Here is a 15,491-nt window from a genome sequence, read left to right as displayed (position 1 = left end):
TGATGCCTGATCAGACAAACTGCGGAGAAATCTAGCAAACAGTTAGGAAACGAAATCGGAGCCAATCAGAGCGTAGCAACATCAAGCACAGACAAACGCCAGACTGTCAAACGTCAGCGCTTTTGTGCATTTGTTATTTTAAATCTCTCACATAAATGTATGAAACAATTCAGTTTTTTTAAACTTACTTATTTGAAATAATTGAATATGAAGACGATCTATATAATCTATTAACATTTTATAGGAAAATGTCTTTTATAATATAAACTTCTTACAGGGCTATTAAAAGTAGGTCAGAAGACCAAGAAGAAACAATATTGTGCCTGCAGCTATGCTCAAATAGTTTTTTGTTATCAAAACCTCAAGCATGATGCCCAGAAAATGACACAAATACACATATAACATTTTTGTCTTTGCATTTTACTTATTTTGTGCATAGAGTACAAATAAAAACTGCAAATTATATTTTCTTATTGTGAATGCGCTGTTGTTGAGCTAACCACCAGTCTTCTGTAGAAGTGCTCAAAGTGATGGGATTCAAGATTTGAGTCAGCAGCCTGTCAAAACAGAGACAGGGTCATTTATCAGTAGACTCCTGAGTGTCCGTTAACGGTTGGCTGTGCTCTGCTGCACACACGATCTTTCTCTTGACCTTCTTGTTGGAGGAGATGATGAAGTAGGGGCTAAGCGCAGCATAGCAGGATGAGAAGAACACCCTCATATCAGCCACTAGTGGTGAAACTTTTGACACCGTCAGCATGTAGATCCAAATCACGTTATCTATTCCAAAGAAGATGGTGTAGAGAACCACCAGGGTCAGTACTGTTTTGGCAGCTCTGGTCTCTGCTCCGCCGCCCTGAGAGCGACGAATCCCTTTCACCTGTTGGCTATGGCGGTGGAGCAGCAGCAGGACATAGCTGCTGGAGCCCACCATCAGGGCAACAAAAGCAAAGTCTCTCCCAGAAACAGCCACCCCATTGATAACATAGGACAGGTTGTCTCTGAAGTCCACGTGACAGAAGCCGAGGTTGAGGGTGAAAGCAGGGATGGTGCCATTACGTGGAGCTGTGGAAAAGAAAGGGGCTGCTATGCAAATGGCCATGTTGAGGAACCACAGTCCTGCAAAAGTAGGAAGGACAAGAGAGGGAAGAGCAGGTTTCAACCTGGACAGTCGGGGTCCAGCTGGGGCGATTGTCACTGCTTGAAACACACTGAGCATGCAAGTGATGCAGACCGACAAAGCCCGGGTGATACGATAAACATAAATCACCACTTTACAGCCAGGGTCATTCAGAAGGTCCCTCAGCCCAAACGCGGTCATGGTCTGGGGCACACAGCGGGTCAGCAACAGCATCAGGTTGGCAAAGGCCAAGTGGCACAGGATCATGTCCACAGGAAGGAGCTTAGGCTCAGTGCAAATGATGCTGGCATAGGCCAGAAGCACAACAGCGTTCCCTAAGATCCCTATACCAGCTTGCAAGATAAGGGAGACCCCTTTGATGGTCACACACAGATCCATGACACCTGCAGGAGCCAAGATTTACAAAAACAGGTAAATCTGGTACCACTAATCCCCAAACTACAAAGTCTCTGTTGGATTACTGCACAAACCTGGAGGAATACGATTCTCACCTGAAGCTGAAGTGAGCTGTTAGTGAATTTACCGTCAAATGGGCCTCATTTATAACCCCCAATACCCCTCAAGACCGTTGGCTAAGATTACACCGTTCAGCCCCCAGTTTAGCAAATAATAACTCACTTTAACTCACACAGTCTCAGTGGATTTGCACCACAAAGGAAATGCAATCTCAACACAATGCTCACCATTAAGGTTATGGAACATGTACTTTCTCCTGTTTTACAGATGATGAGGAGTAAAATCCAACATTTGTGCACAAATCAAACCAAACTTTTCTATATACAGTAACCCGACTTTATCCACAAAGACGTTTAAACACATTTCAGTGTTTTCTAGGGATTGCAGACATGCTTGCATTTAACATAAAACATATCCCATTAGATTTAGCTGAATCACTGCACATAAGCACCTGGTCCATCCTATTTATCCACAATGCAAGCACCGTTGAATTTTCCTCAATGGAGGAAAAAATAAACCAGTGCTCAACCTAAACAGGACACATTCCCACAAATTAATACTTTTATAACATTTTATAACATGAACTGTTGCCTGAAAACAGAACGATGCATCCAGGAAGTCTCGGCTTCAAATTTGAGTAAATTGGAGATTAGTTGTTGGAAATATGTTTACCATCATTAACACGCACTGAGCTGCCGTTTGGTGAACATGTGAATAATTCAGATGCTTAACTGAAATGACATTTCTTTGCTTTTAATAAACAAGATTTTTCAATTTTTTAAAATCCGTTTTTCAATCGTTATAATGCTATTTCCCTGCAGAGTAAAAAATAAAAAAATCAGTCAGCCAACTGAAGAAAATAGTGTGTGGTTGTTGATGCAGAAGGTACAATCATGGAGCTTTCACACACACAGATGGTGCTTGGTTGTATGAATCTTTCCTCCTTTACGTCCAGGGAGCGTGTTAAAAGACGCAGAGGTGCAAGACAATTAGCTGCAGGTGTAAAACAATGTGTGTTGGACTAATTAGGGGCATTGGGACAACAGTTATTATCCAGTTCAGCCAAAAATCTCAGTCTGGACACATGCAGAAGTCAAAAGTGCATTAAAATTCCCCCTCTTAGTATCAAGTGTTCTGCAGGTCAGCGCAATTTACATAAATAATTGTTTTTTCTTTCAAATGAGCAGATTTTCTCCTGGGAGTACGCGCTGGAATACTTCAGTCAGATGAGCTCTTTTCCTGTGTGTTTTTAACATGTTTACATGTTCAGAGAGCTAATTAAAGCGGCGAGTTCAAGCATGTCTCTCAATCTCAGGGGATTTCTGCGTGTGCCATTTGCTGCTGTGTGACTTTATTAATATTTAATTACTTTATTATTCAATACAGGATTTGTTTCTGCCACTGTCATATAATTTTATCAGGAAAATGACCATGGCTGATCCAGTTTTTATCCACTAAACTCACTTATTCACTCACTTTCTACCAATTCCACCTTTCCCGGGATCCACTGATTTCCCTCTTTCCTATTCATTTTCTCTTTCCCTTTCCTTGCATGTTTTTAATCACAATTCTCTATTTTTTAATTAGTATTTTTTCTTCTAATTTTTCATTTTTTGAAGATTTTTTGTAATTTGAATCATTTGTTCTTATGAAGCGCCTCGTTATTTCTATTGTGAGGCACTATATCAAGGATCATTTTCTTTCTTTCTGATTGTTCTTTTTAGATGGATACAAATTTGGTTTTCTGAGATATTAGTAACGTCCTGTAGGGGAAAAAAAGCATGAATTTTGATGTGAAATATGACTTATTTGCTTTGTAACACTGTGAATAAAGAAAAATACATCCCCCAAATAGAATTTATTTCATTTTTCCTGCAGTAGAAATGTTGCTTATGGTGCTGTTTGTTTGTTTTTAAGTTAATTTTGCATTGAACTGATGCAACAAAAACAGACCTACTTTGACTTTATGTTCAATTACATTTTTAAAATCTTTTTTGTCTACAGCTGTTAAAATGCACAAGCTAAATATGGTAAAGTAGTTCATCAAAAATAAAAACAGAGCCAGGCAACCTAAAGATGCCTTTTGCTTATTTTTTCTTCACCTTACTGTGATTTATGTCTATTATTAAAACAAGTCAAGTAGAAAAATCCATCTTTACAACGTGAAGCGCACCATTTGTTCAAGTCGCACTGAGCACATACAGAGAATTTTCTTCTGCACTTAATAGCATGATGACACGGTCAAATTATAACAAGGACATAAAGAATAATAATGGGTAAATGGATGATAGATGCCAGACATCCACACACACACATATATGCATGCTTTAAGCATCTGTCTCTAGGTCTATAGATTTAACTGCAAGACAATCTGAAGACAAAAGCAGAATTTCTCCATAATGTGAACATGTTACATAAGCAACCATTTTACTTTTATGCACACCCATAGTGTCACATCTTATTAAAAACCAGTTTTCATTTCTGGAGACATCGTACTCTTATGAGACGTTATACCGAAAGATTTGTTTCACCTTTAGACCTTCAGTTGAATCATGTGACCGACTCTCGTGAATCTGTTTTCTGGAATGTTTTTCAGTTTAGGTTTAAATCTGTTTTTATCACTGATGACATGTTCTTCTGTGTGGGTTGACTGTCTCCACTAGGGGTCACTGTGGTGCTGGTGTCTGACACAACCAGTCTTTAACACAACCAGTTGAAGAAAAGAAAAATACAAAAGACATAAAGGAGCTTATGAACATTTTAAACTTTTGATTCAATAGATGGAACAAACTCGAATTGTCCTGATTTGGTAAAATGCGGACTCTTTAATCAGACTCCACGAGAAGGAAGAGTAAGATGATTACATTTTTCTCTGATTAAACGAGTTGTTCCTGTAAGGTAACTCTGTACCAAATGACTGAACGCTCTCTGTCACCTGTGTCACATTGTGTCTGTCTAAAACCCATAAAGAGACCAAATCACTCATCTGAATTGATCTGAGGTAATTGGAGGCAGAGGGAAGAGAACTCGGTGGACAGTGCAAAATGGACCTAACAGCTGTTACCTGTCTGCAGGTATAAGGACACCAACAAGTTGGCTCCTTCATGCAGGCGTCAGAGTGTGTCAGGGACGAGTTCTTCTTTACAAATCTCAGATTTGCTTGCTCTCGGGCAATTTTTAACTTGTACTGAACTTGAAACTTTTAGTGTTGACCTGGTTTTCTCGTTCCTTTTGCACCTCTTTGCTCTCTGTAGAATGTTATCTGAGGTTGGTGTTCGCGGGACTCTTTATCTGTCGCTCACAGTTGTGGGAGTTCCAGGTAACACTGCTGTAATTGCTGCATTCCTCCACCTGATCTATGAGGACACAGGGCTCCTCACAGCAGACGCCATCGTCCTCCACCTGGCCTGTGTCAACCTGCTGGTGGTGACCGTACGCTGCCTCCTGGAGACCATCGCATCCTTCAGTCTGACCAATGTCTTTGGAGACGTGGGCTGTAAAGCTGTAATCTTCATCTACAGAACATCTCGAGCCCCCTCCATCTGGCTCACCTTCCTCCTGAGTGCTTACCAGTGTCTCAGCATCACCCTCCTGGATCGCGCTGGGCCTTCGTTCGCGCCTTAGTTGCCCAAAATTTGGTATTTGTGTTTCTCTTTCTCTGGGTCCTCAACACCAGCCTCAGTGCAGGAGCGATAATGTTCTCAGTCAGTTCCAGTAATGGCTCCAACTTGACTAGAAGCGCCATCAATGCACAATTCTGCTACGTAAACTTTCCTACAGAGCAGCTCAAAGAGACCTACGGGGCTCTGCAGGTGAGCAGAGATGCGGTGCCCATGGCTCTCATGACTCTAGCCAGCCTGATGATACTACTCCTCCTCTACAAGCACAGCCAGCAGATGAAGGGGCTCAGCAGCAGCAGCGGCGGTGGTGCTGGTGGTGGAGGGGCCAAGCAAAGGGCTGCCAAAGTTGTGGTGGTTCTCGTGACGATGTACGTGGTCCTGTACGGGGTGGATAATGGACTGTGGGTGTACACCCTCACTTTGAAACAGACAATGACCTCATCTCTGATCTCCGACCTGCGTGTGTTTTTTGCTTCTCTGTACGCAGCACTAAGCCCTCTGATCATCATCATGTCGAACAGGAAGGTGAACAGCACGCTAAGGTGTGTGAGACAGGCCAGGCCTGTTGTGGGGAAGACTTCATGTCTGTCTGCTGTGTGAGGCCTGCTGAGGTGGCCGGTTGCTCACAGGGCTGCAGGGGAAGCTGAAGCTGAGCTGAAACACCCCCTCCCACGCCTGGGTGGTGTGTTGGTCGTTCACTCATTTCATGTCGTCACTCGTTTTTCTGTATTCATTTTACATGTAACACAATTATATTCAGACAGGCTTTGAAAGTTCATCTGTTACTGTAAATGACAAAAGTGATTGTGTCACAACAGCCCAGTGATTCAGGGCTGAGTTTTCTCTGGTTGTTTGTTGACTCACTATGTTCCCTCAGTCTTAATTGGGTAGAAAAAAAAACAGCCACTAATTTATTTCATGTCAAATGAATTCCTTCTGCTTATTTAATTATGACAAATGCTTTGAATGAGATCTGGGAAATGTCTCGTACTCATCAAGGGAGGTTGGTTGATTTAAAATCGTTACAGGAAAATGCCTCTCTATGTGGCAAAGTGATGAAATATGTTCATTTCACACCAGTGACCCAAGAGAACCCTGCCTGTGATGGTGGAGACACGAGCATGTTGGCATGAGCCTCGAAGAGCTCGCTGTGAACGTGGTGATTGAGATGACTTATAAGATTCAAGGGCAGAGAGACGCGACGAGGGCATAGCAACCTCTGTGACTGACAGTCCCAGAGACATAAAGTGGGCCTGCTAGCACTCTGTCATCCTGCAACGTCTCTGAAGTGCAATCAGTGCAGCGCTTTCAAGCTGCAGGTGAGGAGGAGGAGGAAAAGGAGGAGAAATCATCTTTCAGTGCTTGTGCAGAACTTACATTTAAGTTGTCAAAGAACAATAAAAATGTGTGTTTTATCACAAATGCTACATCCCCTTGTAAATTAAAGTTGCAAATCTTCACCTTGATTCGTTTTTCCAAAGCTCCTGTCAGGCGACAAATTCCGGGTGTCTTACTCTTCAAACCACTGAAATCTGATTGGCACGCTAGACAGACTCCGGTGGAATGAAGGATAAAACACACGGATGGTTTCAGACGAGCAGCTCGTTTCCTCTGGTGAGGGGTCGTCGGGAACGATGGCGCAAAAGTTTCCCTTTTCTGCTCCCAGAGATTTTAATTTTCCTATCGGAAAAAAATGGCAGGTTTGTAAAAAAACAAAAAAGAAAAAAGAAAAAGAAATCAACAAATCCATTAAAGAAACTGGTTCCATTAAGGTGTTTGTGTGTGAGTCGAGGGCGCGGCGGGAGGCCTCTCCTTGCACAAGACAGGACCTGTTTCCACTGGTTTTCCATGCTTTTGAGAGCCGGATCAAACCAAACCCTCACGCTTTTTGTCTTGTTCCCATTTCTATCATCCTCCAGGTTCATTCTGGATATTAAACAGAACATGTAGGATAAAAACAGACACGCAAGCAGCCTGGAATCAGACAAATCAAACATGATAACAGCAAAGCAACAACATTCTAAATAAAACTCTACTCTCCCATTTTTCATGGTAGGGAGCAGATAATACAAACCTGAACACCCCCGCCCCCTCCACACATACACAAACCACCTTCTGAAATCCCCAATGTGCTTAAATCCTTTCCGTCTATCCCAACAGACCTCTCCTGTGACTGAAGTGTGTCTGCTTACCTGCACCAGGTGCGGGCATTTTTGTTCTCCTGTCCACCAATAGCAAAGCAGCAGCAGGGTTTAACCCCCCCCCCCCCCCTCTCGTTCTGCCTTAGAGCAAGTCCACACCCTGCTGCAACTGAATGTTAACCGTCTCCTCCCTCGCAGATTTCACGATGTTCACACCGACAGAAAAAACAAGCATGACTGAACAAAAACTTCCAGAAATCAAAAGTCTCATAAAAGTCTAAAATGATCGTGTGATGATGTTCATCGTGCACAGTGATGTAGTTTAGAGTTTGAGTTTTGTGCATTATGGAAGAGATGCAAGGGTCATTTGAAACGTGAGGTCTTATTTTGTATCAAACTTTCAGATTTAATGGAAATCAGAGATAAGAATGTTTTTGTTCCATTAGTTTCTTCAGTTGTTTGGAGGATTTTAATTTTTATCTAATAAAAGCAACAAATAAATACATTTAGAATATAATAATGAATATATCTGAGTGCACCTGAGCTCAAAGTAAAACAAAAACAAACACCTTCAAAATAAAAGCTTGAGTTTTTAAGAAGTCAGGTATAGAAAACCAACTAAAACACAAAATAAACTCAAACTAAAATCCATGAATTACAAATTTTACCTTTTTGCTCTCTCAAAGTTAGTTTCATGTGTTTGACCCCTTTTCTAGCATCCACCCAGTTTAACCGATTCCTTTAGACAGAGAAGACACATGATCGTGTTTCAGCTTGTCTGGAATGTTGCGCCGCATGAAAGCAAAGAGTTTAGCTGCGAAGACGGCGAGAGGGAAGATTTACACTGGTTTAGATAAAAGTTCTGCCTGTATCTGATTAAATATGTTCATTTAACCCAAATTATTTGGAGAAGACTCATTTTCCATTTAAAGCTGCAGGTTTTGTGGTTTAATTGTTAATTTTATTGGTAAAATTTACAACTTATGCAAGTTTTCCTGTAAAAAGCAACAAATGAGGCTAATTTGTTGGATTACAGCGGGTGTCGAATGGGACTCAAACAGTTCCTGCAGTAAATTTAGCCAGCAAAATGATTAATTAGGCTTAAAGAACGGGAAGAAAACAGCCTTTCTTAGAAAAACCTGAATCACTTCTAAAGCACATTGGTCTAGTTCTTGTCCTTTAACACAATAAGGTAAAGAATCAGTGACATGTCTTTCATGCAGGCGGATAAAGCAGTTGAGTTTTCCATGACGGTACAAGACTACCTTGAAACTATTTGTGCTGTCTTTGACGTGGTGCAGCTACAATCAGCAGCAAGGACTCAGACAGGGTGGGGGTGGAATGATGGCCGCTCACAGCCTCCTGCAACCCCTCCCCTCTCAGGTAAGAGATGCACCGCTGTGCTGACGCCTGACTGACTTTCACCGTGCAAACTTCTTATCAAACTGTTCATCACACTGAGAGCGACAGGAAGAAAATAATGAGTTTAAAAAATGCTGGGCTGCTGAGTCAAGCATGGAGATGTTGTCATGTGACCTTTTAAGAAATAATTGAATATTTTGCATCTTTCACCAGCTATATAAGAAAGACAGGTTGAATTGGTGGAAATAAAGCACAAACCTTTCCTGACTCGATGAAAAACTACATAAGGATTCTCTCAGAAAGGGGCTCATGATTTATTTCTCAAAGGTGCTTTAGTTTTTCTTTTATCTTTTTTCAGGTGAGGAGAACAAGAAACCTTTTTTAAAGCAAAAAAAAAACAAAAAACAAAAAAAAAAAACAAGAAGAGAGAATAAAAGTTTATATCAGGCAGAAACAGGCTTCGGTGGCATGTCAGTTTGAAGAGATTAATACGCTGATGAGCCAATCCCGGATCCCTGAGGGACTCTGAATCATCTAGATGGTGCTGAATGCCGTGTGAAAGCATAAACCCAGCACCCAGATTTTAATCTGTTGAAACGATTGTAGTTCAAAGGCAGCCAGCACAATGGGAGCTCCAATTGAGGACTTGGAAGCTAAAATAAACTCTAGAAAAGTTAGTAAAACAACAACTGTCTCTTTTAATTTAGAACACTGTCCTAAACCAAATTCAGCTGTAGCACCTCTCACACAGGGAAAGCTTCGACATGCAGGGGCGTGCACGCTCTAAATCATGTAAGTGCAGAGCAGTGTGCAAAACTGATCCAGTAAGGGACACATTTCTGTCATTAAACAAAGATTTTCCTGCTGTAAAAACCCCAAAACACGTTTAACTCCCAAAGTGTCTTTAAATCAGCACCAAGGAGTCGGTGGCTTTAAACAGTCGAAAAGGCACAAAACAAAACAGGAAACTTATAAAACAAACAAATAATTCCTGGAGGGTATAATTATCTTTTTTATGTACATCTTTGCTTTTCAGAACACAAATTACATTTCACAAATTAAAATGATGTCTCAGAATAATCATCATCCTCATATTTCCTCTAACATAATTCTGTTTTCTACGTCAAGTTCAGTTTCTGAAAGCAGCACCAAATGTTAAAATCTTGACTGCAGTAACATGAGTTCTGCAGCCTAAAATGACGTTCATCATTTGAAATGAACCAAGTTTCAAAAGTCATTAAAAATGACAATGAAGCAGATTTTTTATTATGATTTCTACTCAGGTATAATCTAACAGGATAAATCACAACTGAATGGAACTGATAGAAAAAAATTGTCCAACAAAAAATCCTCCCAAAAAGCAGGAATTCTGTGTTGCACCACTTTTCCAGGGAAAGGAGTGGATTTCTGGAGTCTTGGAGTCATAAAACAACAACTCAGATCTCAGCTCCTATTTATTGACAATTGTGACACTTTCCCCATCAAGTATAAATCAAAATAAATGGTAAAACTAAGAAAAGAAGAAATGACATTGAAAGAAAATTGGTTGAAAATCCATGTTCACACCGAACAAGACAACAAATCAACAAAATAAACCATATTACGTTAGATTTTTGTCTCCAACAGGAAGGAACCTGCCCTTTATCTTTCTCATCTTGCCCTCTAAATGCCACAAAGGTGGAATTTTCCATGAACTGCTTCCTTGAGTTTGTTGTGGAATTCAGGCAAGATTCAGCAAGCCTGCAGAGCACGGCATCTCAGCATGTAATCATGTGTTGAGGTGCTTAGCTAGTGCACATCATGCCCACCTCTTTAATTCTCCCTCAGGGGGTTTGCTAAGCTATCACTCAAAGCACAGTTCTGTTCTGCTGCGAGGCTGTTGATGGCTGAGAGCTCTGTTCTAAAACCTCAAAGTCTTTGTCTTAAGTTTTCCACATTTGGAGACACATGATCTAGATGAAGCGTTCAACCTGCTGCTCCCATGCAAAGCAAGAGAAAACTAAATTCAAAAGGTGTTGGAGACGTTTACGATTGCTCTATTAAACAGCTGTAGACTGTAATCTGTGCCTCAAAGTAACAGACCTTGTAAAGTTATACAACGCGGGGCATGTGGGAACACAGCAGCTGCACGTATCTCATCTTGCCTCCAACACCCTTCGGAGACGAAAGATCAGGATGTGTGAAGGAAACAGCGAGAACAAAATGCAGGGGTGGAGGAAGTACTTGATTTTTTTTTACTTGAGCAAAAGTACAGACAAAGGGGTAAAGTTTACTTAAGTAAAAGGAGAAGTATCTTAGATTTTTATTTTTCATGTTAAAGTGTTAAAGGATGCACTTTTGATTGTATGTGAAAGTAAAAAAGTAAAAGTGTTCGACTAACATATATATGTGATGTGTGTAGAAGTGCGCAGTCAAACTGGGGGTGAGGGAGCAAAACCCAAAATAAAGGTTTGCCTCTGAAACTGCAGTCCAGCACGGATGAGGGAGCGTACTCCTGGTCTTCATCGGACCAAGGGAGGCGGGGGTCAGATAAAACACAAATGAAAGCACTTCTACTTTTGAAATTTTTAGTTAATGTGGTGGAGTAGAAAGTACAGATAATAACTTTTGAATGTAGCAGAGAAAATTTTAAAAGTAGTGCTCAAGAAAGTTTGTAACACTTAAAGGCACAGTGTGTGATATTTTTACCAGTTTACTATCAAATCCTGCGTTTCTAGTTCACAAACTTGTTCTTTTTCACTAATATTTCTCACCAACATCAATTCTAAATATTTGTCTCAATTTGAAATTATACATTTTTATATACATAAACTGTGGTCGATGGTCCATGGTCATCCACCATCTTAAAATACAGTAGGTGTTTAGGGACATACGAGCTCCATGTTACCCGTTTGGACTGACTGTAACCTGAAAGAACCAGCAGAGGGCAGCAGTGCGTCCTGGAAGCATGGAGTCAGCTAATTCAAATAAGAAATAGAAAAGAATAGCTACACCGTTGCTGTACTTGTTAGTTTGAGTAAAAAAAACAATTAAATCAAAAGACACAAAATTTGCCAGTTCGTCATCATGTCCAACAAAAGGAAGCTGCATATGTTCAGACCCCTGCCCGCTATTATCTGGATGCCAGTTTCCGATTAGTGTCTCTGACTCGCAAACTCACCTCAAGTTGTTCATCCGTCTTTTCCTAGTACCAGAACTCCCGAATCTGTCCCAACGTGTCAGTACCAGAACTCCCGATCTGGTCCCAACGTGTCAGTACCAAAGTCCTTCTACTCAAGTCTCCTCTCTTCCTGCAGCCTGCCGTCTTGCCCAACACGCTCCAGCACTAGCCAGTGGCTAATCAGCATTGCTTACTATATTTCCACAACACTCTACTAAAGACAATGCTCAGAAAGCTGTTCTTCCGGCTCTTGGAGAGCACAGACGCTTTGTCTGTCTCTGGGTGTACAGCGCTTCTGCATTTTTTCTGGAAAACTGGAAACTACTAAAATGCACCTGATCAGTTGGTCTCTCAATGTGATTGGCAACATTTTTTCAACGATGAGAACGGGAGAAGGGGCTCCCAGGTGCCCCTCTGGGACAGATCCAGCTGGGTATATAATGGACTCCTGGAAACAGTGGAACCTGATTTGCTTATCTCAACTGTCTGTAGAGGATTCTGAAGACGTCTGGATATTCGTGGTATTGGTGTCAGGTTTCCTGCTTTTTGGCCTGGGAGGTTACCTGGCTTACCGGAAAATCAACGAGCTGTCGAGGAATTTTGGCTCTTTTCCGGAGTTCAGGGATGGATTACACCGCGCTGTGAATGCACAGACTCATATAATTGTCGAGATGAGTCGTAAGCTTGGAACTTTGGCTGAGATTCATGCATTGGCACAAAAGATGGATGCGATCAAGGAGCGAGTGGACGAATCAGCACGGATTGGGATAGATTAATTTACGCCATTGTTGGATTCAGAGGGGTTGAGGACCATCAGAACTTTATGACAGAGAGGAAATTATCTCTGTCTGGCTCCAAAACAATTTCTTATCTGAATCTGGTGCCCTTGAGCCAGTGAGGCTTAAACGAATACCCCCTCAGAAGAAATGTGGAATGCTGCCATCGCCATGGCAACTCTGTCTCCCTATCCCAGCCTGGGCGGCACTATGAGCTGTGAAGCACGCTGAATCGTTCCAGGAATCACTGTGCCCTCTAAACCCAACAACCTCCCACCCCTGTCCAGACTGAGGTGACGAGCGCTGCTTGTCGCGGCTGCATTCACTGACGTGTGGAGAGTCCCAAACCCTACCACCCCACCTAGTGGACACTTCTGTTGTGTTATGTCTGACGTCTGTTACATTTCTGTCTGAGGTGTTTTTTGCATAGCAAAGCTGTCCTCCCCGTGGAGGGTAACTCTGAAGTCGTTGTCGTCGTCTTCCTCCGCTTATCCGGGTCCGGGTCGCGGGGGCAGCATCCCAGCTGGGGAGCTCCAGACCGTCCTCTCCCTGGCCTTCTCCACCAGCTCCTCCGGCAGGACCCCAAAGCGTTCCCGGACCAAATTGGAGATGTGACCTCTCCAATGTGTCCTGTGTCGACCCGGGGGCCTCCTGCCGGCAGGACATGCCCGAAACACCTCCCCGGGGAGGCGTCCAGGAGGCATCCTGACCAGATGCCCAAACCACCTCAACTGGCTCCTTTCGATCCGGAGGAGCAGCGGTTCTACTCCTAGTCCCTCCCGAATGTCCGAGCTCCTCACCCTATCTCTAAGGCTGAGCCCGGCCACCCTATGGAGGAAACTCATTTCAGCCGCTTGTATCCGCAATCTCGTTCTTTGGGTCATTACCCAAAGCTCATGACCATAGGTGAGGATTGGGACGTAGATCGACCGATAAATCGAGAGCCTGGCTTTCTGGCTCAGCTCCCTCTTCACTACGACAAATCAGCTTAGCGTCCGCATCACTGCAGATGCTGAACCAATCCGCCTGTCGATCTCCCGATCACTCCTACCCTCACTCGTTAACAACACCCCGAGATACTTAAACTCCTCCACTCTGAAGTGCCTTTTTTTCCCTCCACCTGACCCAATCTTCATGTAAACCCCTCTGATCTCGTATTAAGGTAGCGCGATTCGGGTTGCAAATGACCACAGTCACCAATTCTTGTCATGCCTCTTTGCTTATGTATGTCTGATCTCAAAATTGTGTGTACTGAAACTCTAATTTCCCTCTGGAATTAATAAAGTATCTTTGAATTTGAATTTGATGTAGATCTCCACACATTACTGAGATGCTCTGACTCAGAGGGCTTCTTCTCAAACGTTACCTTTAGACTTTGGTCTCCTTTTGCTGGTAATCCATGGGAGTTTACACACAGCATACACAGCGCCTCCCCGGCTCTAGCCATAACTAGTAGCTCGGTAGCTCATGACGCCCATCTCCACCACGCCATATATATGTATTCTTCTTCTTCACTTTTTCTTCTTCTTCATGGTTAGTGAAGTGAGAAAGCTAACTGCTAGCTTTTATATTAGCTACCAACACAGTAACCGGTGGCAAGTGTCACCCAACCCAAAACACAAAACTGTTGGGTTTCTGATCAGCAGAAGGCTACAGCGTGCTGCCCCATGTAAAATTGCTCACGCTTCTGGCTGAAGAACCACAGAAACCAACATGAAAACAATAGCTTATACGTGTGGAACAAATTTAATCAATACATTTCCAGTGGTCTCTAGTAGGAATGACTTGTAAGCTGGACTGGGGGTCCACAAAAATAAACAATCAATGATGAACAAGAGTCTGCTTCTAGACCTGCAGAAAAGGGATACACAACAGTACAACAGGAGCAAGCTATCACTGCGTCAACCACAGCCTTCAGACATGTGTTGAACGTGCCCAAGTCCATACTTATGAGAGCACCATGTGAGCACCTGTGTGTGAACACGCGCTATTATTAGTAAGGTTTCTCTATAGGAGCGTCCAATAGAGAGTATGAGGGGCCACAGATCTGCCCCTCAAAGACGTGTAGGAGACGGAGGGAGCTCCAAGTCCCAGAGATCCAGGAGCTGCCCCAGGGCACAGGGACCCCAAGGAGACTGCGACCAGAAAAGCCCCTGCCCTCCTCGAGAGGCGCAGAGGATTGCCCCACAACCAGCAGCCGGCAGAGTCCTGGGAGATATCAGCAGCAAGCCCACAGGCCCGCCTGCAGCCTCCCACCCCCCAGCTGGCTGAGCCCAGGACCCAGAAACCCAGGACCCAGGGCCAACCACCCCCACCGGGGACCCAGCAGAGCCCAGGGACCCAGATCCCATCGGGATTGATCAGGCAGATGCCAAAAATCTTAAACCCCCTGACCTTGGAGCCACGAGCACTCAGGCAGACCAACGCACTGCACTCCACACCAGGTGTGGCAGGGGGAGGGGAGACGAAGATGTATAGCATCAAAAGAAGTCCCAGGAGAAGGGAGGAGTCAAAGACCCCACCTGACATATCCAGTCATATACAGACACAGTCACACACTCCCTTCCTCATGCTCACACATACACATACAACCAAAGACTTACAAAAAGGCATGCCGGACTCATGCTCCCCATACACACCCTATTCACTCTGTCCCGGTACTGCTGGACATGGGGTACAACCATTACCGGTTCCCAGAGTTCAACCCTTTCTGCTGGGGTGCTGATGAGCAGACTCCCCCGCCCAACGCCAAACAAAGCAACCCACCACCCCAGACCCCAACCAAATGGCCAGATCTCCCTCCTAGCCTCCAGCCCCAGGAAGCCAAGCGACAAC

The 15,491-nt window shown here is 43.3% G+C and overlaps 2 protein-coding genes across 2 annotated transcripts; one reads left to right on the top strand and one right to left on the bottom strand.

Annotated features, from left to right (window-relative positions):
• Positions 1-551: 551 nt before the first annotated feature.
• LOC107385001 (olfactory receptor class A-like protein 1) lies at positions 552-1,519 on the bottom strand. The gene has a single exon (XM_015958559.3). It carries the CDS (start codon positions 1,517-1,519, stop codon positions 578-580), a length of 942 nt encoding a protein of 313 aa, XP_015814045.3. The 3' UTR covers positions 552-577.
• Positions 1,520-3,711: 2,192 nt separating this feature from the next.
• On the top strand, positions 3,712-6,702 carry ora2 (olfactory receptor class A related 2). The gene is given in 2 exon segments (XM_054731871.2): positions 3,712-5,180; positions 5,183-6,702. Coding segments are annotated over 2 exon segments (963 nt in total). The 5' UTR covers positions 3,712-4,852; the 3' UTR covers positions 5,818-6,702.
• Positions 6,703-15,491: the final 8,789 nt, after the last annotated feature.

Source organism: Nothobranchius furzeri, chromosome 3, assembly GCF_043380555.1.
Source record: "Nothobranchius furzeri strain GRZ-AD chromosome 3, NfurGRZ-RIMD1, whole genome shotgun sequence".
Lineage (NCBI taxonomy): Eukaryota > Metazoa > Chordata > Actinopteri > Cyprinodontiformes > Nothobranchiidae > Nothobranchius > Nothobranchius furzeri.
The sequence above is the reverse complement of the archived record's forward strand: the minus strand, read 5'-3'. Positions and strand labels throughout refer to the sequence as shown.